This window comes from Nannospalax galili, unplaced genomic scaffold (assembly GCF_000622305.1).
Source record: "Nannospalax galili isolate Female #2095 unplaced genomic scaffold, S.galili_v1.0 scaffold473, whole genome shotgun sequence".
NCBI classification, from domain to species: Eukaryota; Metazoa; Chordata; class Mammalia; order Rodentia; family Spalacidae; genus Nannospalax; species Nannospalax galili.
In genome coordinates, this window is record NW_008334092.1 from 1041942 (window position 1) to 1068345 (window position 26404).

Here is a 26404-nt window from a genome sequence, read left to right on the forward strand (position 1 = left end):
CGGTGCGATCACCGTAGAGCCAATGAAAAGAGTCAGTATTGCATCAGGCTCCCGACCCCAGGCGTTGAACCTGTTCCGGTGCCAGAGCCCGTGAGACGATGACGCATTCATTGGCTGACGTCATCTACAAGGAGGTAGCCGGGGGGCGTGGCTCACCGGCGCTCACGCGATGCCTTCTGGGAGTTGTGGTCTCAGACATCCCGTTCCTGGACCGGCACCGTCCGGACTCCGCGTCCCAGCATCCACCGCGCGAGCCCGGGAGTACTTCCGCCCTGTTGTGAAGTGGGTGTCTCGGTGGGTGAGTCCGGGTGGCGGGGTTGGGGCAGCCGAGACTCAGGCTCTGGGCTGAAGGCTTAGGAGGTGGTGGTACCCCAGGGGGCCGGGGAAGGTGAGAGGGGAAGGCAGCGTCCGTGTGGGAATGGATGGCGAGGGGCGGGCCGAGGATGCAGCGTACGCAGATGGGAGGGTCACCGCGGGGTCGGGATGAGGAGGGAGCTGGAGGGGACGGGCAGTGAGGCGAGTCCCCCGAGGTCTGCAGGTGAGACGACAGGGCTGGGTGTTGGAAATGGGAGAGTCACCTTAGGGTCTGGAGAGCAGAAGGAACGAAGGAGGACCTGGGCCCTGGCAAAGAATTGAAGAGCTGGAAGCCTGACCTTAAGATAATGTTTGGTTCTCCACCTACCTGCCCAACCCCAACACACCCAAGTTTGTATCCTCTCTGGTGGTTGTTACTTCTGTAGTGGGTGGGACTGGCGATTGCGTTCTCCCCCAAACCTGTACTTCTTTACTTTTTTTCTGATGGAAGTGAATCCACTGACCCACCCACTGACCTACTTGCTTTACCTTCCGATTCTGTATTGTACCACATCACGCGTCTGCAGGGCTTGCCATTTCTTTAGTGACTCAGGAAACTGCCCCTGTCTTTGTAGAAGTGTCCACCTTTGCATTTCCCCAACAGGGACAAGCACATTGCAGCTAGAATGGTCCGTTTAACCCACAGGTCTGATTATACTTTATCCAGCACAAGTTGAATGAAGTCCACACATCCTAGCCTTGTATTCTAAACCCTTCATCAACTCCCTTTGCAGCCCAATTTTCATGCACCTCACACTGTAGGGCTGCCAAGGTTTTTCCCATTTTCCGAATGGGTACGGTTTGGTTTTCTACTGTCACATATCCTGTTATCTCTGCTTAGAACACTCCATCCTCTGTTGTCTGTCTGGAGACCCAAGAACAAACTCCACAGGTAACCCCCATTGAAATCCCTTAAGCTGACCTTCAACTTCTAGCTTCCAGGCCTTTCCTATTGTATTTACCACTTTTGAGAAATATAATTATCAGTGACATTCTTGTCTCTTCCACTAGACTGAGTGTCATCAGCACAGGAAGTGTCTGAGTCATCTCCCTTTGTCCAGCCCAGAAGCGCCTGATGAAGTTCAAGCAGATCAGTAAATGTTTGTTGATTGTGTGAAGATAGTCCATCAGGATGAGCTTTGTTAGACCAGGCTTAAAGATGGCTATGAATTTCCTGGACACCGTCTTTAATCTCCTTCCTGTCACAGCTGTCTGCTGGACGCTGAGGCTCACTCAGTGCTGATGGGAATTCAAGTACCGGGTGGCTAGTATATGTAATGTGTGCTGCCGCCTAGGCCTTGGCAGTCATGAACTAATTGGTCATATGTTCATATGGAACTCATTCCTCTACAGCTACTCTAGGTAGTATATTGAAATGAATTTTCAGTCTAAATGAAAGTTACTTGCTGTCCCTAGTTTAAGTTCTTTTCTTTTCTTTTTTTTTTTTTTTTTTTTTTTTTTTGTCTTTTTGAGATAGCATCTCCCGGTAGCCCCAGCTGGCCCGGAACTCACTATGTAAACCAGGCTGACTTCAAACTCACAGAGATCCACCTGCCTCTGCCTCCCAAGTGCTGGGACTAAAGGCGTGCACCACTATGCTTGGTGCAACATATTTAATCCTTATCGTGTCTGAAACTATTTTGGGCCAGTATTTAAAACTGCAGAATTCGGCTAGGCATGGTAGCACATGCCGTTAGTCCCAGCATTTGGGAGGCAGAGGTCTCTGTGAGACTTAGGCCAGATGTAGCTACAGGGAGACACTGTCTCAGGATCAAAACAAAACAAAACAAACAACAGCAGTAACAACTCCAGAAGTCTAGCTTCTCAGGTCCGTGTAGTTGGTCAGAGTGCCCATCCATTTCACTTATTTCCTTGTTACCACCACTTCTATTTCACCGCCCCACTGTTCTACCCTCATGATGCTAGGGCAGTTGCCTGTGTAGGCAGCTGCAGGAGGCCGCCTGGCCTTCCCAAAGTCACACAGCTAAGTATCATGAGTGGAACTAGATCCCTGTCTCCCCTCAATCTTTGCTGATGTTCTTTCCGGTCTCCCATACTATAATCTCAGGAGTTTGATTGACTAGCAGGCATGAGGCTGTGTGATGTGATTAAGGAAAGTGATGGGAGAAGACAGACCTGAGCAGAGGCCCTAACTCTGACACTTGTTAGTTTTGTAACCACGAGTGACTGTTCTTTGCAGAAGCTCAGTTTCCCTCTATGCATTTGAGGATATAATGTGCTTGTATCTTCTCAGATAATTCTAACCTCAGCACAGAAGGTGAAAATCACACTTAACCAAAAAAAAAAAAAAAAAATCACAGCTTGAACATCCTTTGGTCAGGAGCCATTTCAGAACTCAACATGCTGTCCTTGCATAAGCTCATCAACACAGCCAGGTTTTCTTGTAGGAACGTTAGATGAAAGGATTGACTTGGGGACTGTGCTGCAGGAAAGGCACTCCACTTCCACTGTGTCACAAAAGCCTCAAGGGAACCAAAAGCAGCCAGAGAGTAGCAGAGTTGTGGGGTTAGCACCACATTCTGGCTCTGGAACAGACAAGTAAATGGTATTGGCTGCGCTGTTTAAATTATGCTCTCTCTCTCTGTGTATATTGTGGAGGTTCGAGGTCACCAAAGTACAGCCCAGCACCAATGGCCTTCCCCTTGCTTACCTGGAGGATTTGGTGCAAATATGAATGTGGAATGCTTAGCACTGCACCTAACACTCAATAAATGGTAACTCTGGGAGGCCTGGATGTTTTTGATAGTCTCAGAACTAGGGAATGCCTGTGTCCAGCTGTTGGCAGACTGTGTTTACCTCACCTTCCTCTCATAAGGTTGAAGTTGATATATGGTCCCTGGGGGTTTCTTACATCTGTTTGAAATGAACCTTTGAGGTTTTTAGGATTGCCACCTGCCCCCACCTCCCCAACCCAAAGATGTCCAAAGCTCTGGCTTTGGACCTGATGAGACTGCTCCTTGCCTGATGGGTGTCCTCTTTATGAGGGAGGATAGAAATCTTAGCTTGTTGACGTATTATCTCCCTAGACTGTAACTCTTCTGAAGGCTGCAGGGACAGTCTGTCTTAGCTGTTGTTGGATCTCTAGTGCTCAGTACAATGCAGGCTATGTACTGGATACTGTGTGAATGCAGGTTAGTTCTTCTGTGAGACACTGACAGAAACATGTTTAGATTAGCATGTCAGAAAGTTGTGTCTAAAAAAAATCATGAAGGGTTAATTCTTTAATGTAAATTATGGATCCTTTAGCCTTTTAATATACCGATTTATGGTTTTAATAGGAGGTAACAAAACTTTTTAATGGACCCGCTTTTTATCAGGTACTAGGTTGGATATTACAGATACAGAGGTAAGATCCATGCTGGCCTTAGTGGTAGTCAAATGGGGTTGCCCGACGGTAGAGTAGATGATTACAAAAAGCGTAGACGATGGGGATCTCAGAGGTGCCTGGCTGCTTCAGGAATAGGATCAGGGAGGCAATTTTTGGAGAGTAGGGATGGGGGAGGGCATGGCAAGGGCAGGCCAAGCACTCTTCGCAAAGGATGTGACATTTGGGCCAGTAGCAGAGGGCTGAGCAGGAAGTTGCTGGAGTTATGTGCTGCGAGGCTCTTTCCAAGGACCTGGGAGTCTATAGGGGTCTCTCTTTTGCCGCCCCTGCCTTGTTTCCATAGAGCCCAGTCAGATGGCCTAAAATCCAAAAGGCCGCCCTGATGCCACTCTTGGTTGGACTGTGTCATTCCTGCTTAGCTGCGCCTCCTTTGAACGGGCATGTTTCATGTCATCTAGATTTGTCACTTTCTCAGAGAAGCCTGCACAGGAGTCATTAGGGAAGCTGTCATCTCCTTGGGCACAGACATGCTCAGGTCCCTGCAATGCATGGTAGAAAATGGTGTCATGGAGAGGAGGGAATCACAGGGATAAAGGAACTCCTGGTGTGGGCAGAAAATCAGTTATCCTTTATTTAGTGTACACGGGAAAGGATTTACCATTCCTTGCTTCGTGAGTTTTAACACGACTTCACTGTTGTGTTTCCTTTGTGTGCCGAGCACTATACCAGATTCCTCTGGAAGCTAAGGATGTGGTGGATAAGGTGCTTATGATAAAGGATGATGAAAGTTGTAAGAGAAAATACAAGATGCTATGGAAGTTTGTGTCTGGGGCCTCAGGGGAAAAGTGCAGTTTAAGCTGAGACCTAGCTAGGTAACGAAGAATAGGCTTTTCCCAGAGCAGGCTGGCTCCAGGGAGCGTTCTGAGTGCAGCCTGGGGGGAGAACTGCAGGCTGGAGCAGCCTAGCTTGGGAGCTTGGGACAGAGATAAGGTTGGGAGATCACGGATTGGCGTTTAGCACCGAGGTCACATTTTGGTTGAGTTTGGTTGTTGTGCTGAGTGCACTGGAAGTTGGGGTGGGGGCGGTGGAGGGAGGCCATGTATTGGGAGGGCAAGGACAGAACATGGTGAGATGATTCTGTGGACATTAGTTAATGAATTGGGTGTGGGGCAAATGGGAGTAAGCAGATGGAACGTGGTACTTTCAATGAATAAAAAGCTCTAGAGATGGATGGGCCTGTAGGAGAACCTAATGAAATCTGGATTTATTTATTTGTTTATTTACTTTTACTTTTTGGGTCATGGTTTTACTATTGTAGCTCAATTTGGTCTTGAACTCAAGATCTTTTTGCCTTAGCCTCCTGATTGCTTGGATTATAGGTACCACTGTGTCTGAAAATGCATTCGGCTTTTGCCCTGTTGAGTATGAGGTATCTAAGGGACAGTAAAGTGGAAATGTTGAAGTTGGGACTATGGACAGTAGTGGCTGGAGTTTTGAGAGTCTTGAGTTTGGCGATGGTGAATAATGCCAGATGCATGGGATGACGCTGGAGAGTGGAGACAACGAGGGGTTTCTAAAGAGCGCATCCATAGACGAACACCAAGTTTTAAGGCTCAGAAGGGAGGCATTATGGAGGAGGTGGCCTTCAGAACCCAGCCTGAAGGAAGGTTAGCTTTTGGACATCTGTATTGGGGGGGGAGGCCAGATTGTAGGTCCAGAGCTTAGAGACCCAGGGTTCTAGGCTAAGGCATTTAGATGTGTCCCAAACGATGTAATGGGTGTTGTATTTTTGCAGTGTGAGCTGGCTGCTGATTTGGTGCCTGAAGGCAGTCTTACTTCCTGCCCTTTGGGAAGGCCATCTCTTAGCTCTGCTGTGCCTGGCAGAGGTGAAAAGTGTGGGAGAAATGAGGACAGCAAGGTTCCTGAGCCGCTTGCTCACTGTGTCCTTTGTCTTTCTGCCTTCACAGTCTTGGGGAGCAGTCTGTTTTCCAGGAGTCCCTTGAAGGACACATTGTCAATACAGGAAGTCATCGGATGAGGGCAGCCCAGCTGAAGTGAGGCATCCAGGCCGGATGATGGCTGTGGCCCTGGAATCCGAGGTTCAGGCCTCACCCCTACCAGAACCTGAAGAACTTCTGATTGTGAAACTGGAGGAGGACTCATGGGGGTCAGAATCCAAGCCTCAGGAGAAGGACCGCAGCCCTGTGCCTGGCCCTGAGGTGTCCCGCCGGTGTTTCAGGCAGTTCCAGTACAGGGATGCAGCTGGACCCCATGACGCCTTCAGCCAGCTCTGGGCTCTCTGCTGTCGTTGGCTGAGGCCCGAAATCCGCCTCAAAGAGCAGATCCTGGAGCTGCTGGTCCTGGAGCAGTTCCTGTCCATCTTACCCAGGGAGGTGCGAGTGTGGGTACAGGCACGCCATCCTGAGAGCGGGGAGGAGGCTGTGGCCCTGGTGGAGGATTGGCACCGAGAGGCTCAGGTTGCTGAACATCGGGTGAGTCTAATAATGGTCTGTTCTCCAAGAAGCCAGTTGGGCAAGGTAGCGGGCCAGGGTTGAAGTTAGTAATTGCCCCAAAACTGACATCTGCGGACCACTGTTGTATAACAGTGTCCTAATTGCTTAATGTGTGTTAACTCGTTTACTCTTGCCAGCAGTTTAATCTTAACCTAATTTTAACTATGACAAAACAGGCAAGGAAAAGCTTAATTTGCTAGATTTCAGCAGCTACCGGATTGTAGAGCCAAGATTTAAACAGTGGACAGTCTGACTGGAGTATGCATGCCTAATCACACTTGAAACTGCCTCTCAGTGCCGTGTAGTATGCTTAAAAATCCGTGTTATGCTTAACACAGTCGTTATGCACGCTTCATCTCTTGGGATTCTTACATCAGTACATTTCCAGAAGTAGTATTACTGTCTCCGTATTATAGATTAGGGCTCCAAATACCACATGTTCACCAAGGCCACCCAGTGAATGAGCTGGAGCCCAAATCCTGGTCCTTCCATTGCAAGGCCATTGCTCTTCCTACTACAGATGGATGTCTCATCTGCAAACCGCGCTAACTAAAATGCGTCTGTGTGTGAGGCACAGGTGAGGTATTTGCTGGCTTTCTCTGAGCACTCATTGTGCGTCAGACCCTGTGCTGAGCCTTTTGTATACACCCCTCATCTCACATGGCAGTCTAATAAGGTAGGTAATTGCATTGTTATTTTTCAGGTGGGTTAACAGAGAGAGAAGTACCTTGACTGGGCTTATATAGCTGAGTGGTAGAGCTGGGGAAAGGGAAGTGGTATTATGGATTTAGCGTTCACAGTTTTGATGGTTTATAAGTAACTCTTAAGGCCAACGATGTAATGGATACTTTTGCTATGACACAGATTTTGGCTCCTGCTTGAAGCTGCCCTCAGTCAGCAGCTCCTGTGCCGGCTTCAGGCTGAGGCAGCCTTCCGAGCCTTCATCTCAAAACCTCGCTGCTCTCTACTTGTTAACGGTCAGAGAACCTCATGGCGTTGGACTTAGCCACGTTTTGCTGAGGGGAATACATATGCTGTAAATGGCAGGGGTTTTCAGTCTGTTTAAACTGTAAAGCTCTGTGCAGACATGAGGTTGGGGCAGGGAGAGGGAAGCTTTGTGGCTTTGGTGTTCGATTCCTTTACAGACTGATTGAAGATGCAGAAAGAATAACATTTCAAGTCGGAGAACTAAGTTGGCCTTGAGCATGCACCCCACCTCTGTGTCGTTTCCCTTAAGAGGCCAGCTCGTTGTCTTAAGTGGCACAGTAGAAAAGGCAGGTCGTAGGACTTCATAGCTGGAAGATGAAGAAATTGACATAATCAAAGGGCTATTTGATTCTTCATTGTAAAGTGAGAAAATTGGGCAAGACCAAATTTTCTTAAATTAAGCCCCTGTGAGCTGACCAAAGGTTGAATTGCTTCTAAAATCAAGGAAAAGCAAAATAACGGAAACTTTTCTTAGGCATTCTTTTCCCATGCCTTGTAAATTTTCATTTTTAACTTCTTTGCCTGCTCCTGAGTGCTCACAAATTTCAAAGTGACTGGGTGTGCAAAACAGGAGTTTTCTTTAGGCAACATGTCGTAGCTTGTGGTCTTATGCTGCAAAGTATGTGTCTTGGTTATCCTCTCTGCAGATAAAATCTTCCCAAGTCTTCATAAAAGGATGGAATTTATGTTCCTCAAGGTTAACCACCATCTCATAAAGGTCAGTGTCTGGATTCAGGGCCAAATGGCCCCTAAGATGTTTCTTAAAAGAGATCTTTCATCTCTGTTATTGTATGATCTTGAACTTATTTCATCTGCCGTCATGATCTTGTGGAAGTCCCCTCTTCATCAGACGCACACACACACACACACACACACACACGTACACACAACTTTGTGGAGTACTTTGAGGTTTGTGGCAAAATCGAGCAGAGAGTAGTGTTCTTTTTTTATTTATTATTTTTATTTTACGTGTATGCATGTATTGCCTGTGTGTAGGTAAGTGCACCCATGTCTTGCAATGCCTGCAGAAGACAGAAGAGGCTGTTGGATCCCCTGGAACTGGAGTTACAGACAGTTTTTAGCTGCTGTGTGGGTGCTGGGATTCAAACCCGGGTCTTCTGCAAGAACAACCAGTGTTCTTAACTGCTGAGCCATCTTTCCAGCTCCAGAGAGTAGTGTTCTTATAGACACCCTAACCCTGCTTCAGACTCCACCACTGATACCATCCCTACTAGAGTAGTAAATGAATTACGTCAGTGACCCTGTGTTGATATCATCACCCAAAGTCCATAGGTCACACTCAGGTTCACTCTTGGTGGTGTACATTGTCTGGGTTTTGACAGATACATAATGACATTTATCCATCATCACAGTGACATACATAACAACATTTATCTACCATCACAGTGACATGTAATAGTTTCATGGCCTTAACAATCCTGTGTGTTCTACCTGCTCATTCCTCCTTCTCCAACTCCTGGAAATCATGGATCTTGCTACTGTCTCCGTAGTTTTGCCTTTTCCTGAATGCCATGTGCCATGTAGGTAGAGTGACAGTCTCTCTTTTGCATTGGCATCTTTTACTTAGTAATGTACACTTAAGGCTCTTCCATGACTTTTCATGGGTTGTTAGTGCGTTTCTTTTTAACCCTGAATAATATTCTGTTGTCTGGATGTGCCACAGTTTATCCACTCACCTACTAAAAGACATCTTGGTTATGTCTAAGTTTTGGCAGCTGTGTATAAAACTATAAATATCTACATGTAGATTTTTGTATGGACATGTTTTCAGTCCGTTTGAGTAAAAACTTAAGAATTGTGTTGTTGGATCTTATGGTAAAAGTATGTTTAATCTTTGAAGAAACTGCCAGACTTTTTGAAAGTGGCCGTGCTATTTTGCAGTTCTACCAACAAAGAATGAGGGTTCCTGTTTTCCTCATCTTTACCAGCTTTTGGTGTTGTGTTCTGTTTGACGGATATTCTGGTAGTTGTGAAGCAATTTCTTGTTTTAACTTGTAATTTCTGTGTGTGTGGGGGGGTGCATGTGGGTTTGGGTGTGCATGCACATGTGTGCACATTTATGTAGAGGCTAGAGGTTGCTGTCAGGAGTCTTCCTCATCTATTTTTGAGACAGGGTCTCTCACTGAACCTGGAGCTCACTGATTGACTAGATGGGCTGGCTGATGCACTTGCTCCAGGGATCCTCCTGTGTCTCCACCTCTACAGTGCTGGCATTACCAGTGTGCACTGTTATGGGTACTGGGGTTCTGAACTCAGGTCCTTATGCTCGTGCAGCAAGAACTTTACTGACTGAATCATCTCCTCAGCCCCCAATTTTCAGTTTTGTAATGATGCTAAACATTTTCATGTGCTTAATTGGCATCTGAAATTGTCTTTGGTGAGGTGTCTAGGTTATTCTGGGTCTTTTGCCTCTTGATATCAACTTAGACTCAAACCCAGAGAAAGACCCAACAAAAAAAGAGAATTGTATAGCTCAGTCTCCCTGATGAACATAGACACAAAGATTCTCAGTAAAATACTTGAAAACCAATTTCAAGAACACATCAAAAGGCCATCCACCACCAAAGTTGACTTCATTCCCAGGATGCAGGGATGGTTCAACATACATAAATCAGTAAATGTAGTTCATCACAAAAGTAGACTCAAGGACAGAAACCACATGATCATCTTATTACATGCAGAAAAGGCCTTTAATTGAAAACCCAGCTTTCCTTCATGATAAAAGTCTTGGAAAATCTAGAATACAGGGGACATATCTCAACATAATAAAGGCAATATATAACAAGCCCAGAGCCAACACGCTAAGTAGAAAACTCAAAAAGCATCCCCATTAATAATAGGAAGAAGACAAGGATGTTCACTCTCCGTTCCTGTGCAGTATAGTGCTTGAAGTTTTAACTAGAGCAGTAAGACAAGAGAAGGAGATAAAGGGGATACAAACAGGAAAGGAGGAAGTCAAAGTATCTTTATTTTCAGATAATATGAGTCTATACATAAAAGATCCCAAAGACTCCACCAGAAAACTCCTACGGCTGATAAACACATCCAGCAAAGTATCAGAATACAAAATTAACACACAAAATCAGTAACCTTCCTCTACACCACCAACAAACATACCAAGAAGGAAATCAGGAAAACAGTCCCACTCACATAGCCTCAAAAATATATCTTGGAATAAATCTAACCTAAGAAGTGAAAAACTTGTATAGTGAAGAATCAAAGATGATACAAGAACATGGAAAGACCTCCCATGCTCATGGATTGGTAGGGTTGATATTGTGGAAATGGCCATCCTACCAAAAGCAGTCTACAGATTCAGTGCAATCCCCACTGAAATTCCAATGCAATTCTTCAATGAAATTGAAAATATAATTTTAAAGTTCACATGGAAACACAGAAGACCCAGAATAGCCAAACAATCCTCAACAGTAAACACTGCTGAAGGTATCAAGCCCCAATTTTAAGTTACACTGCAGAGCTATAGTATCAAAAGCAGCATGGTACTGGAACCAAAACTGATTGATTAATGGAATAGAATCGAAGGTCCAGGTCAAACCCCATGCCCCTACAGCCACCTGATTTTTTTTTTTTTTAAATACAAAGAAGCCAAAAACACACGTTGGAGAAAAGACTGTGTCTTCAACAAGTTGTGCTGGTCAGACTGGATAGCTACATGTGGAAGAATGAATCTAGATCCTTATCTGTCACTCTGCACAAAACTCAACTCCAGATGGATGGAGGACCTCAACATAAGACTTGATACCTTGGATCTGTTAGAGGAAAAAGTAGGGAATACACTTCAACTTATATGCACAAGAAAACTGAATAGGATCCTGATAGAACAGACATTAGGACCAACAGTTGACAAATGTGACTTCGTGTAATTAAAAAACTGTACAGCAAAGGGCACCATTTTTTTTTCTTTTTAAAAAAAATTGTACAAAAACTTTATTGAGAATTTCATGCATGTATATAAGGTGTTTTTATCAAATCCATGCCCACTCCCTCCCCTCCAACATTCCCCCCTCTGAAGAGGTGACACCATTTTTAACAAAGAGATGGCCTACAGGATGGGAAAAAAAGTCTTTACCAGCTGTAGGGTTAGCTTCTAGAATATACCAAGAGCTCAAAAAACAACACAAAACAAAAACTCATTTAAAAGTTGGGCCATGAGGCAGGAGAGATGGCTCAGTGGTTAAGAGCACTGACTGCTCTTGCAGAGGACCCAGGTTCGATTCCAGCACCCACATGGCGGCTACGACCTGTCCTTAACTCCAGTTCCAGGGGAATCCGAAGCCCTCTTCTAACCTCCGTGGCATTGTATAACATGTGTGTACTCACATGCATGCAGGCAATACACTCATACACATGAAATAAAAATAATTAAACAAAATTGAGCCATGAAACTAAACAGAATTCTCGAGTACAAATGGCTGGAAAATATTTTAAATGTTCAACACCCTTAACTATCAGAGAGAAAATTACAACTATGAGATTTCATCTTATCCCAGTCAGAATGTAAAGACAACAAATGCTGACATGGGTGTGGGAAGAGGAGAATACTTATTTATTGTTGGTGAGTGTTTTAGTTTGTGTCTCCATTGCTGTGACAAAACACTCTGACCACAACCAACTTGGGGAGGAAAGGGTTTATTCAGCTTACATCTCCCAGGTTACAGTTTATCAGGGAGCCCAAGGTAGGAACTCAGGGCAGGAACCTGGAGGCAGGAGCTAGAGCTCAGGCCATGGAGGAATGCTGTTTACTGGCTTGCTCCCCTGGCCCCTGCTCAGCCTGCTTTCTTATGCAACACAGGCCCACCTGCCCAGGGGTGGCACCACCCAGAGTGGGCTGGGCCCTCCCACATCACTCATCAAGAAGATGCCCTTCAGACTTGGCCACAGGCCAGTCCAATAGAGGCAGTTCCCCAATTGAGGCTCCCTCAACCCAGGTGTGTCAAGTTGACACTAAAGCTCTCCAGCACAGTGGGAGTGCAAACTAGTGCAACTATGGAAATCAGTGTGGCAGTTCCTCAGAAAGCTACAACTAGATCTACATGATCCAGCTCTGCCACTCCTGGGAATATTTCCAAAGGACTATAGCCTACTGCGGAGGTACTTTTTCATCTGTGTTCACTGCTGTTCTATTCACAATAGCCAAGACATGGAAACAGCCTAGAAGTTTATCAACTGATAATAGATAATGAAAATGTGTTGCATATACACAGCTTTAAAGAAAAAGGAAATAACAAAATTCTCAAGTTAATGAACAGAACTAGAAATAATTTAGTGTGAGGTAACCCAGATCCAGAAAGCAAATGCTGCATGTTCTCTCTCATATGTGGATGCTAGATTAGAAATTATGAATATGTGTTTAAATTAGAGTACCTATGAAACTCAGGAGACTAGTAAAGGGCCATGGGGATGTACTAGTTACATGTTTTTTTCTTTTCTTTTTTTTTTTTTGAGACAGGGTCTCATTATGTTTAAACCAGGCCAACCTGGAACTCAGAAAGACCCACGTGCCTCTGCCTCCTGAGTGCTGGGATTAGAGGCCTGTGCCACTAAGCCCAACTATGTATTAGTTACTTTTTTGTTGCTGTTATGAAATACCATGACCAAAGGCAACTTGGGGAGGAAAGGGTTTAATTTGCTTACACTTCCATGTCACAATCCATCATTAAGGGAAGTCAGGCAGGAGCTCAAGCAGGAACTATAGTAGAAATTATGGGGCACTGCTGCCTGCTGGCTTACTTTCGCTGGCTTGCTCAGCTACCTTTTTTCTACAGCCCAGGCCTACCTGCCTAGGGATGTCACTGCCCACAGTGGACAGGGCCTTCCAACATCAATTAGCAACTAAGACAGATATGCCCACAGGCCATTCTGATTGAACATTTCCCCACTTGAGACAGATGAAGCTAACTAGAAGAGGGAGAATTTCAAAGAAAGGAGGATAGAATGCAGACTGTATGAAGGGGAAAGGGAATAACAGAACAGAAGGGGTTAAGTGGGGTGAAGGGTGGGAGAACAGAATAGAGGAGGGAGTGTGGGGAGGGATAATACCACTAAATGTTTGAAAATGTTGTATGGGACCTACTGCTGTAGATGCTTCCTAAGGTGTTTACATGTACATGTGTAAAAGGAGTTTAAATGGAGTTACCCTGTGACAGGGAGGGCAGTGCCTCTTCCAGACACCACAAGCTAGCAAATAAAAAGCCCAGTGCCAGGTACGGGTTACCTCGTTTGGTCATTGGTCAGTGGAGTCTCAGATCCTCTCCCATCCCCAACGGTACAGGATATTGATATTCTTGGTTACTTCCAAAACTTGAGGGTAAGACCTTATTGTTGAAGACACCACATACTTGTCATAGAACATGGAGAAATCAAGCTGGCACCAACCTGGAAGCTTTATCCCTACTGCTTAGCTGTGGTAGTGCTGGACGGTCCTGTTTGCACAACCGAGGGAGATGAGTATTCAACAGTCTTAACCAACTCTGAACTCTGTGAGCTACAATAATGACTGGCCTGGCATCATACCTACTGGTGCAGTGATGGTATGGATGTTATAGGAATAGCCCGTCACTTTCTGATTGTATTTGAAGCTCATGCTATAAGACGGAGCTCATGTCTGGTACTGTTAACTGGGCTAAAATCCTGTGACTTGCTAGGTCATAGGCCCTAGGGGAGAACTTACTGCTATTATTTTGCTAAATGGACATAGTATTGAACTGCCCCCTAAGTTCTTATCTCTATACCATAAGTTAGTGCATCTTTCATCTCATTAGAAAAGCTTTTTGCAGTAGACGGCGATTAATATAGAGATTTATAACTCATCCACATGCAGAGAATGAGACCATGGCATGCTCAGCTCTAAATGGGACATCTGTGTCACACACGTTCTAAGGCTCAGGGAATCATTGCATAAGAGGGGGCTGAAAGATTGTCAGGGGCAGAAGTAGTGGGTGTGTGCAGTGAAACATTATTTGTCGGACAGGACGGCCGTCGCACACATAAACTCACAGTGGCTGTGACTGCATGCATACGACAGCCAAAGTCCAAGCACAGATGGAGGAAGGGATCATGAGTTCTCACCGCTAGCTGAGAAGCCATTGGCAATAGCTGCTAGGGGAGGGAGATGGCTGCTGGGGGAAGAAGGGTCAGTTTTCTTCAGCAGTGCTGCCCCTGGTAGCCTATAGTGGCTCACAGTGGTTTATAACTCCAGTTTCAGGGAATCTAATGCTCTCTTCTGGACTCCAGGGGTACTGGGCAAGCACATGATGCACCTATATGCATTCAAACAAAACATCCATAAAATAAAAGTAAATCTTTGAAAAGAAAGAGTGTGCATAACCCTTATGTATACTGAGGATTATTATGCCTCGATAGCGTACTGACCCTGTCATTTCATAATGCTCTCCTCTATCCCTGGTAACTTCTCTTGCTCTGAAGTCGTCTGTGTCTGAAATGAACATAGCTTTTCTCACACACACACCCTTTTCCATTTTCATATGTGTATGTGTGGTGTATGTCTGCATGTTTGCGCATGTGTGGATGCACGTGGGAGACTGCATGTAGAGGCCTTAGTCACTCTTCATCTTATTCACCAAGGCAGTGTCTCCCAGTCAAACCCAGAGCTTCCTGATGTACCTGGTCACATTGGCCAGGGGATCCTTTGTCTCTGCTTTCCAAGGCTGGAGTCACAGGTGGGCCTCCATGGAACCAGAACCTGAACCTGGCACGTGGCTTCTGGGGATCCAAACTTCCGTCCTTGCACTTGTGTGGCAAACACTTTTTTAAAAAAAAATTTATTATTTTTATTTTATGTGTATGTGTGTATTGCCTGCATGTACGTAAGTGCGCCCGTGTCGTGCAATGCCTGTGGAGGACAGAAGAGGCTGTAGGATCCCCTGGAACTGGAGTTAGGGCAGTGTTAGCTGCCATGTGGGTGCTGGGATTCGAACCCGGGTCTTCTGCAAGAACAACCAGTGTTCTTAACCGCTGAGCCATCTCCCCAGCCTGCTTTCTTTTGATTAGGGTTAACTCAGTATCTTTCTTCCTTCCTTTACTTTGTGTCTATTAGGTGTCTTTCTATTTAAAGTGGATTTCTTGTATAGCATGCAGTCAGGTTTTATTTTACAATCTCTGCATTTTAGTTGGTTTATTTACTTATTTTTTTTTTTTGTTTTGTTTTTGAGACAGAGTTTCACAATGTAGCCCAGCCTGGCCCCAAATTTGCAACTCTCCCACCTCAGTCTCCCAACTGCTGGGATTGCAGATGTGTGTCACCGTGCCCAGCTAGTTGGTGCTTTTAAAAGACCATTGACATTTAGGTGATTATTTCTGCACTTGCATTAGTATTTTTATTTTTATTTTATTTTATTTTTTTTTGAGAGGGTCTCCCAATGTAGCCCCAGCTGGCCTGGAACTCTCTTGAATAGACCAGGTTGGCCTCGATCTCACAGAGATCCTCCTGCCTTTGTCTCCTGAGTGCTGGGATTAAAAGTGTACCACCATTCCTGGCAGATTAGTATTTTTAATTTCCTGCTGTATCTGACTCTATGATGCTTATTCTCTTCAAACTGTTTTTTTCCCCTTTTTAGTATGCCTTGTAAATTTTGATTAAAAGGTGGGAAAGTGATGTCTTGGATAAAAAGGAACTATGGCCAAAAGCTTTTCGTAATGTAGTGGCAAAGTGTGTGTGTGTGTGTGTGTGTGTGTGTGTGTGTGTGTGTGTATGTGTGTGTGCCTGTCTGTCTCTGTGTCTGAGTCTATGTCTGTGTCCGTGTCTGTGTCTGTGTGTGTGAGAACTATATGGTTCTATGATTAGGTCTCAGTCTTTTGGTGAGCCTGTGCCCTGGACTCTGAAATTCACCAGTGCTCCTCGGTTTTCTTCCTACTAGATGGGCTAGAATGCCTGGAAGGGGCTGTGGGTGGGCGTGTCTCATCCTCCATGTGGAATGGTAAAGAGCTGGACATGGCTATCTCCTTTATGTCAGTCACGTAGGTCATGCTCTGGTAAAATGGTTCCTCCTGAGGCAGGCCCTGGTCACAGCACTCTAGCGGGCTTCAGAATGGCTTCTCTCCCTGCCCTGCAGAAGCACGAGGGGAGTGCCTGTGCTGCTCACTGTGGGAACTGGTAGAACTCAAACTCAAGTGTGCGAGCCCCTCTCTCCATGACTGAGTCTCTGGAACTTTGGCCCTCAGGGCCGTCCTCACTGTGTCCCCAGCACCTTGTTGGCCAGGGTTTCAGTTTCCCTGCCCCAGAATTGGTTCCTGCAAAGGGAAGTTGTTTCTCTATCTTTGAGGACAGGTCTCTGTAGTGTGACCTCACTTCTCTGATGGACCTAAGAAGAGATGTTTTTTTTTTGGTTTGTTCAGCTCCTTCCTTGTTGAGATGGAAAGGCAGTGTCCCAGCTCCTTACTGGACTAGAGACACTAAATCTGTCCTGCTGATTGTCCTTCTTCACTGCCGCTTGAGTCTGCTCTTCTTGTGTTGACAGTTACTGTCCATGGAGCTAGAACCTTTGCTTTAGTGTGGTCATGGCTGGAGGCGCCAGGACCAGAAGAAAGGATTCTTGCTGAGTCTAGTCACACAGTTCCTCTGTAGGTTATAATTGTGATGCAACAGGTCCATTTTTAGGCTTATAAATTATTATTTTTTTAGTTACATTATTGTTTAATGTCACAAAATTTTACATAATTTATGAATCAAAAATGTTTTGAGCAGTGATCACCTGTTTGAAATTCTTTTTTAAAATTTTATTACTTTTATTTTATGTGTATGAGTGTATTGCCTGCATGTGTGTAAATGCACCTGTGTCATGCAGTGCTGGGAGAGGTCAGAAGAAGGTGTCGGATCCCCTGGAACTGGAGTTATGGATGGTTGTTAGCTACCGTGTGGGTTCTGGGAATTGAACTTGGGTCCTCTGTAAGAGCAGTCAATGCTCTTAACCACTGAGCTATCTCTCCAGCCCCTTGAAATTCTTATATAGCCTCCCAGTGTTTAATAAGACAGTATTTGTTTGGGGATATAAGTGCTGGTCCATTTACTAGTCAGTCTGATAGCTTTCTCATTATACTTGAAACTCTCTTTGGATCCTAAAAGAGTCTATTACTTCCTGGGACACAGTCACACTCAGAACAGTATTCCCAGACCTACTGAAGTGGGTTTTATTGAGCTGATGATTGGAAATTTTGACTATGTGCATAGGAGCTGGAGCCGTGTGCAGAAGAGACCAAGTCCTTAAAGGCAGTGCAAGAGTCTCAGAGCTTCCGGCTACAGCCAGTGGCTCACTGGTCTGAGGGACAGCCCCAGAAACCATGGGTGAAGAATGCTTGCTGTGACCTTCCCAAGATGGCACCTTGGTCCTTGAAAGAGAGTGGTGAGTACCAGGAACATGGGGACGTTAGGGATGAGGGCTCTCAAGGACAGAGTTGGAAGGTGGGGAGGAAGGATGCACAGAATTTAAGGTAAAAGGCAGGATGATGTCCATGGATAGTCTTATTGAGAAATAAGAAAGCCCTGTAAAAGAAAGTGACAAGTGATGCCAGCATGTTCTACCTGGAGTTATACAGCAGGTACGGGGTGTGTGTGGGGGGTGCTCACAGGAGTTCAGGGCTGGCATCTCACACAGGGCACACCAGAGAAAGTAGCTTAGCAGTTCTACACTCCAAAAGAGAAGTGAAAGAATTCCCCGTTAGCCACAGGGACGCCCTCAGTTTAGAAGTCCTCGCAGTTTAGGAGAAGTCCGGGCTGGCCAGCGACAGCCTCAGTTTGATTCTAGCATGACTTTTGGTCTCTGAAGGAAACAGTTTTGGGGAACTAGAACTTGGGTTTCAAAGGCTTTTTCTCTTCCTCAGCTGTCCTCACTCCCCGAGTCCCTACTCTTCCAAAGATGGGTAGCATTGGAGATTGGGAGGTGACAGCCAGGTCTCAGGTGAGCTGCTTTCTCTTCCTGCCCTCCAGCTCTGCTTGCAATGCAGGCGTCTCTGTGGTGTCTTGTCCTCATCTTTCCTAGGCCTGGTAGGTGCCCAGGTTGTTTGCAAGGGTTAGTGAAGTTTAAGGTCCTTTTCTTCTGTGTGCCACAGGAAACCCTGGGTCCCAGCAGACACACTGAGGAGTTCTGCAAGGACACCCCAGCAGATGAATGTGGAGACGGTGTGTGCCTGGGTAAGGAGAACATGCCCTTCTCCAGGAGCCCACCAGTCCTATTTCTGATACACTCAACTCCCAGAGAGGCATTTCCACTTCCTTACAAATCATAGCTGTGCAGCCTCTGGAATTTCAAAGGGAGGAAGAAGAGTGGCTCCTGCTAACCAATACCACAGAGACCCTGCCTGGATCAGGCTGGTATGCTGCATGGCCCTGTTGGGGCTCATGACCTTCATGCCCGTGGTCAGTCACTCTGAGGGTGGAGGCAGGGAGGACTGGGCCCAGCCTGCCCTTTCAGAAATCTGTTTCTTCAGGACCCATTGGTAGTTGCCTCTTGGGGCAGACTCATGTGAACTAAACTCATGAGACCCATGTGTGAACCCACAAGAAAAATAAGTAGCACAGCCTTCAAGTGTGACTAGCATAGACCCTGTTCTTGAAGGCCATCCATACGGAGAGCCAAATGCCAAAGAGACCTTCCCCTGAGGGAGGTTAGACATTGAGTGGGTGAAGATGAAGAGACGGGGACAGGTCTGACTCATGAGGTTAGACCAGAAGCTTGAAGGCCACTCCCTTGACAGTGGAACCCCGAGTTTACATGTGTATCTGGGGGAAATAATATTTAAAGGAACCAGCTTTGGGCAATGCTGAATTAGATCGTCCTTAAGCACTTTTACATCTCAACTCTTTCTCATCTTGTTTTCTTCAAACATTTATTTTGATGAAAGGCTTTCTATTTGTTAGGATAGGAACTGTTGGGGTGGGAATCCTGTTTGAAAAATTAGGACATTTATTTCTTTACACTTTTGGAAGTCCAGAGGAGGAAGTGTTCCAGTCACAGTATGTGTTGGTGCAGCAGTGCCCTACGGGCCCTGTAGTTTTTCTCTCTGCCTGCCATCAGAGTTTGTTTTGCCCAGTGTTAATAGAGAAATGCCAGTGGCGATGGAGGTCAGAAGTTTCCCAGCAGGAGAAGGCCTCACCGTAACACACACACACACACACACACACACACACACACACACACACGGATGCACGCATGCACGCACGCACGCACACACACACACACGGATGCATGCATGCACGCACGCACTCACACACACACATGCACCTGTCTTCCCTCTAACAATGGCTCTCAGCCTGATGTGTCTGTCATCTGTGGATCAGTACTAGCTACTCTGTCATGGGCTTTATTTTATAACAACAGTATGGCACATGAACCAACAGACCTTAGATTTTCAGTGAGGTGGCCCTGTTGCTTCTGGTTGTCTCTCCCAGAGAAGATCAGCCTGGGGATTTCTCATCAGCCTCTTTCAGGGAGAGGATATAAGTGTCAGGGACAGTTTGGAGAAACACAGTTCAACAAGTCATCTCTGCTCAGTCTCTTCTCTTCTTCCTTTCATGAAGGCATTCCAGTTTCAGAGCCAAGCACCACCTCCCAGCATGAACAAGGATCAGAAATTTGGGGACTGAGCCTTATAACTTCTGGGAAAGGGAGCACTGCAGATTATAGCCTGGACAGTGAGCAAAACAAAACTGCTCAGGCATCAGCCTGGAAGGACTCAGGGGCCTGGGAAGAGCAAGGCCAATGGGATGGGGAGGACATGAAAGGATCGGGCGTTCACTGGGGATATGAGGAGACCAAGATTTTCCTGGCAATTTTAAGTGAGTCTTCTTTCTCTGAAAAGCTTCGGACTTGTCACCAGAACCGCCAGGTATACAGGGCTATTGCAGAGCGACTAAGGGCACGGGGCTTCCTGCGGACACTGGAGCAGTGTCGCTATAGGGTCAAAAACCTCTTACGGAATTACCGGAAAGCCAAGAGCAGTCACCCACCAGGGACCTGTCCCTTCTATGAAGAGCTGGAGGCCCTGGTGATGGCTCGAACAGCCATCAGAACGACAAATGGACCAGGAGAGGCCATGGCCCTTCCCAGGCTGGGCGATAGTGATGCTGAGATGGATGAGCAAGAAGAAGGGAACTGGGAGCCCGAGGAAGCAGCGGAAGACTGCAATGCTGCTGGCCTGGCTGCTGATGAATCTACTCAGGTGCCCAGGATTGCAGGGGGCCCAGCTCTGCTCCACAGTCGTATTGGTAAGAACATGGGGTTTAACTGGATGCATAGTCCCAACTCTCCTGTCAGCCAGGCTGTGCTACTTGAGGACAGCACAGACTGCAAGCCTGTATCAGAGTCAGGTGCTGAGTTCCTTGAAACATGCTCAGACTCCCACTCTTCTGCAATGACCATGTCTTCTTAGTTACAGGAGCAAATACTTCTAAAGCCTTAGTATACCTTAAGGAGAGAATCCAGTTACTTCCCAAAGTGTTCACTAATAATACAGGATGAGAATAGGTGGTAGCTGAGTGAACTTTCCCCTAACGTGTGTGAGAACATCAGCCCATTATTTCTTAGATAACAAATTTGGGTAAAGAAAGATAGTGAAACACTGAACGTACAGGGAAGAAGCTGACAGTGTGGACTTGGGAGTCTGTGTGGCAAGCTCGTAGTTAGTGCAAAGGCACCATGGCTGCTGTCGAGGAGATGAGCCACCTAAAGCCACACAGAGGCGGGAGCAGAGCCTGGCTCCTGCTTGTCGTGTTCATGCGGGTCCCCTCCCCGTGCTTCCTCCCTGGGCTACTCTCTTATTTGCAGAAGAAATGAGACCAGACTTCCAAACCACATCTTTTTCATTCTTTTGCTTGAGAGGAAAGGTCATCTTCAGTTGGATTCTGTTGCCTGGTGGTTTGAGATCCATTTGCATCTCTGATCCTTGGGGATTCTCAGATCCATGTTTTGTGACAAGGAGAATTCATAAAGGAAGTAGAAGATAATATTCTGAATGGATATAGGGAAAAGCTCATGGATCCCAGTTACCAGTTAGCAAGCTGAAGCCAAGGGAGTGGGTCACCTGATATAATTGATAAGATATGGTTACTAAGTCCCCCCACCCCCTCCAGCAAGACTGTCTCTTAAAGGGTGAGACAGGATGCTCTGGCTGTGTTCCTAGAATATTCCTGAGAGGCAAGTTTGTATTCCCAGGTAATTGGGAAGTTTCTGAGGTGCCAGTGTTCTAGAAATTTAAAAAGGGCAGGTGACCCCAGTCCCTAATGACTTAAAAATCTCCTTAACTCTCATACCTCTGAACTCTTTACCTCTGACAGCAGGTGTGCATTGGGGCTACGAGGAGACCAAGGCCTTCTTGGCAATTCTCAGCGAATCCCCATTCTCTGAAAAGCTTCGTACCTGTCATCAGAACAGCCAGGTGTACCGGGCCATTGCAGAGCGGCTGTGTGCACTGGGCTTCCTGCGGACACTGGAGCAGTGTCGCTACAGATTCAAAAACCTTCTTCGAAGCTACCGGAAAGCCAAGAGCAGCCATCCACCAGGGACCTGCCCCTTCTATGAGGAGCTGGACTCACTGATGAGGGCTCGGACTGTCATCAGGGTCATGAAGACTGTGGGAGAGGCCACAGGTCTTCCTGGATCTGGGCAGAGCAGTACTGAGGCTGATGACCAAGAAGCCTGGGGTGAGATGGAAGATGAAGATGCCATTAAACTTATGACCCCAAATCCCCAAACTCCAGATCCAGGTAAGCTGGAGTCCTTGGGTATCTACAGAATCTGCATCCATGTACAAAGACTGTTATTTTTTGTTTCTGAGCTAAAAGAGTGAATGAGATTGAATAGGAAAAGGTTTTGTGCTTTGCATAGATGATCATCTCTTGTTTAGTGCTGTCCTGCATATGAGATGGCCAGTCTAGCTTTTGGGGGAATACATCTGGGTAATTAGAGAACAGACTCAGTCTTACATGACACAGGATCTGTTTAATGTACTGGAAGATGAGAGAAGGCGCCAGTATTGAATACAGACTTTCGGGGAATTGGCTGGGATGTGGGGCAGGCATCATGATTGCTGTAGTGGGGTTACTATGCAGGTTTAGAAGCACATGTGTGCACCAAAACTTTACAGGTCACGTTAGTTGCATTTACAAGCTGTGAGATAGAAGATCCATATTTATGTTAGCCACATTCATAAAATGCATGATACAGATAGAGAAATGTTGACCCACAAATGAACAAAAGCTCCATTTCTGTCCATTTGTCAGGTTTTGAGATGAGGCATGAGGATGAAGACCAGATTTCAGAGCAGGACCTTTTGGGGGATTTGCCTGGAGTTTTATCAGAGTATACTACAGAGCCTGTTTGCCAACCTCACGATTCGGGGGAAGACAGTGAGAACGAAAATGAAGGGGAGTGGAGATGCCCTCCCCAGGACTCCTGGGAGGGGTGCTCCTCTGAGGACGACTTCGAAAAGCTCATTGACCATCAAGGCCTGTACCTCACAGAGAAGCCCTATAAATGTGACACGTGTGTGGAAAGCTTCAGTCGGAGCTCCCACTTCGTTGCCCACCAGTGGACCCACACAGGTGAGAAGCCTTACAAATGCCTTGACTGTGGAAAACACTTCAGTGATCGCTCCAACTTCCATTCCCATCAGAGAATCCATACTGGAGAGAAGCCCTACAAATGCCTTGAATGTAGGCAGAGCTTTAGCGACCACTCCAGTCTTATCACCCACCAGAGAATCCACTCTGGGGAAAAGCCCTATAAATGCGGGGCATGCTGGAGAAGCTTCAACCAGAGCTCAAACCTACTGAAACATCAGAGGATCCACTTGGGAGAAAGTCTGGACCAGTGTAGTGAGCCTATGGAGAAAGCTGGCCAAAACCCATCTTTTAGTGCTCACTGGGGGAATTCTGCAGAGGAAAGACCTGAGCCATCTCAGAATGTCAGCATGAGGGTGAGTTCTCCTGGACCCCACAGCACCAACTCAGGAGAGAAACTGTATCAGTGCTCTGAATGTGGAAGAAGCTTCTCTAAGAGCTCTGCCCTCATCAGTCACCAAAGAATCCATACGGGTGAGAAGCCATATGAATGTGCAGAATGTGGGAAAAGCTTCAGTAAGAGCTCTACCCTGGCTAACCACCAGCGAACCCACACTGGGGAGAAGCCATTTAAGTGTACAGACTGTGGGAAGTGCTTCAGTGAGCGCTCTAAGCTCATCACACACCAGAGAGTACACACAGGAGAGAAGCCCTACAAATGCCTTGAATGTGGAAAGTTCTTCCGGGACCGCTCGAACCTTATCACTCACCAGAGAATTCACACAGGGGAGAAGCCATATAAGTGCAGAGAGTGTGGGAAATGCTTTAACCAGAGCTCCAGTCTCATCATTCACCAGAGAATTCACACCGGGGAGAAGCCCTACAAGTGCACAGAGTGCGGCAAAGATTTCAACAACAGCTCCCATTTTAGTGCCCACCGCAGAACCCATGCGGCAGGGAAAGCATCGTAGGAGACTGCCTTCCCCCCGCCCCCCGGCAGAAGGGCAGTACATCTGCACTTATGTCTCCCAAGTTTCTAAAATACATACTTGAAAGAAACCATCCAATTTTTAAGCTTGGTGTATACCTATAGGTATTATCTTGGTAAAATTCAGGTAATTTGGAAGTGAATTACAATTACTAAGGATTAAGATCTGAAGGTACTTTTCTCAAGTGTAATTTGTTTTTCTCATACAAACCACCTCCCCCGCAGTCCTGTCTTTACACTTAATTGCTGTGTAAGAGCTTCGTCAATATTTAGCCAGACTGGTGACCATAGTGGATTAGAGTTCAGTCTTTGGCCCTGAGTCTGATCTCAGACTTTTGCTGTGCCTTTGCACTGTTCACATGCACAAACCCATGGGCAGTGGTTCTTATCCTTGGTAGTTGGCAGTAACGGCAGATCTTCCCAAGAGAACCTTGAGACTTGAACTCAGTGGCCTAGGGTTCCCCACCCAGAACACAGCAACTAGGAGGAGCAGCAGTGGCATCATCTAAAGTCATTAATAACCGCATAACTTGTACTGAGCACTTTGGCCTCCTGTGTACTTAGCACCTTAAACATATCACCTTATCTAATCTTCAAGACAGCCCTATTTCCCAGAGAAGAAAACTCAGGATTGAGCAAGTTAGATAACCTGCATTGGTCCACATCTGAAAATGAGAGGCCGGCAGTCAGACTCCTGTGTCCCCAGAGTCAGAGAGGCTTCCTCCTTGACCGAGTTCCCTTTCACATAAGGGCAGGTAACTCTGGTACCAGTATCTCAAAGTTTGATAATTAATTCTTCCTTTAACAAATACAGAAGCCAAGAATTCCTAAAGATGGAAGGATTTGGGATGTTCAGAATTGCTGAAGTGCTTTGAAGTGAAGGCCGAGCTGTCATCATCACGGTGATGGAGCTGAGTCTCCATCTTTAGAGTAATATGGGTCAGAGAGATGTGGGTGAGACTGGAGAAAAGCAAAGTGATATGTCTTCCAGTGAGCTAGTTAGTGCTTTGGCTACGGAAGTAAGGGTCTCAAGTCCTGCTTATCTTGATGCCTGATCACAGCTTGAACATTGCCAAACCAGGGTTCCCCTCTCCTGTTCACTCATCCCTGCCTTTTCATCCCTCTGGCCCATTCTTTCTGTCTTGATTCCAGTGCCATAGCTGAGGTGGAGGGATTGGTGCATTGTCCTCTTTTGAGAGGTGGTTCCACATTTGAGGTTCATGGCATCGTTTTAGCCTGAGCCCTCTTGTTCCAGGGCTACCCAGTGCTTGCTGCTCAGACCAGCCACTCACACACGTAGGCTCAGTCGGAGAGGTTCATGCGTGAGAGGTCCACACATGCAATGATTTTCTTGCTTGTAGCACTTTGCTTTTCATTAGAAGGGTTTAAGAATGTTGGCCAAAGACTTTGGTTTCCATGGAATTTTAAAGGTAGATTTTTCTCTTACATCCACCCGTGACCCTAGGATGTCATTCATACCCTGGTAATTTCATGGACCTGAGAAATAGCTATCAATAATAGAGTTTGGAATCTTGAAGACTGGAACTTTCTGTACATTTGTGAAGATGTAGGTAGAAGGTTTTGCTGTTCCCACTAAAAGAAGCTCCTTAATCTCTTCCCATTTTAGAACCTCGCTTCTTAGGAATCAGTCCACCCGAGGCCACCTTCCCTCAATCCCTTCCCAGCTTATCTTTCCTAGCTAACTTTATCTCTAAAGAGCAGGGGTCATGAGATGAGCCCTGAACTGAAATCAACAAATGTTAGTACTGCAATAAGAAAATATGTAGACTACTCTGGGTCTGAAAGGAAGGGTTCCAGGAAGAGAAGAAAGTTCCAGAAAAAGAGCCTACGGTATGAAGTAGCGTGGATTCTGGGTGGAGGTGGAGGCCCAGGTTTGTGGCGTAGGTTAAAGGATGGGGGATGCTGGGAGCTGAGATTGGATGGGTACTGGGGGCAAAGTCTTGTATGAATGGAATTTAGATGGCAGGTCCAGGGTGACATGTTCAGATGTGTGTCATCAAAATCTAACAGCTGATTGGAACTTGGATGTACTATAGTCAGCATCACTAGTTGGGTTGTGTGACAGTATTACAGTTAAGAGGAAAAGGTCTGAACTACCACACGGTTTTAGAGGGCAGCAGGGGAAAGCAGAGTGCCTCTGGTGATGGGCTAGTGTATGCTCTCTTCACACTGGGGACATGAGGAAGAGATGGAGATAGAAACAAGGCAAGCAGAAGATTATAAGCTTAGTTTCTAACATTTTGAACACAAGATGCTTAATGGACCTCTGCATAACATTTCATTTATATGTCTGAGCCTGAAGTTGGGGGAGAAGTTAGGCCTAGAGAATTGGTCTATGTGGGCATCATAGTCAAACTCCTGAGAAAGATCATGATCAAAGTTAAAGGGAGTATTGTACTTAAGACAGAACCCAGAAGCCCAGAAAGGGAAGAAAGGCACCTCTCAGGGAGCTCTGCACCACTCCAACCCTCATGTCACCTCTGGGACTCTTGTTCCCTTGACGCTGACCCCTGGCTTCTCGGTGGAGTCTTGAGCTTTCTGGAGTCCCCATGCTGAGTGCTTTGCGGAAGTGAAGTGGCCTCCTGCTTCTTTGCCCTTGGGACTGTGCTACTGTCTTCTGTTTTCAGTGACTGGTGCAGGTG

General features: G+C 46.2%; 1 protein-coding gene across 7 annotated transcripts; it reads left to right on the forward strand.

The window, feature by feature from the left end:
- Positions 1-184: 184 nt before the first annotated feature.
- On the forward strand, positions 185-23956 carry Zscan20 (zinc finger and SCAN domain containing 20). Of its 7 annotated transcripts, none has more exons than XM_029561692.1 (8): positions 185-298; positions 5668-6192; positions 17429-17600; positions 18079-18155; positions 18307-18388; positions 19775-20461; positions 21530-21958; positions 22475-23956. In XM_029561692.1, exons 2-8 carry the CDS (start codon positions 5773-5775, stop codon positions 23722-23724), a joined length of 3117 nt encoding a protein of 1038 aa, XP_029417552.1. In that variant the 5' UTR covers positions 185-298; positions 5668-5772; the 3' UTR covers positions 23725-23956. The 7 variants fall into 7 exon arrangements, with proteins under 7 accessions (XP_029417552.1, XP_029417556.1, XP_029417554.1 ...); XM_029561696.1 differs by having other exon boundaries at positions 21533-21958; XM_029561694.1 differs by having other exon boundaries at positions 223-282.
- The last annotated feature ends 2448 nt before the right edge of the window (positions 23957-26404 follow it).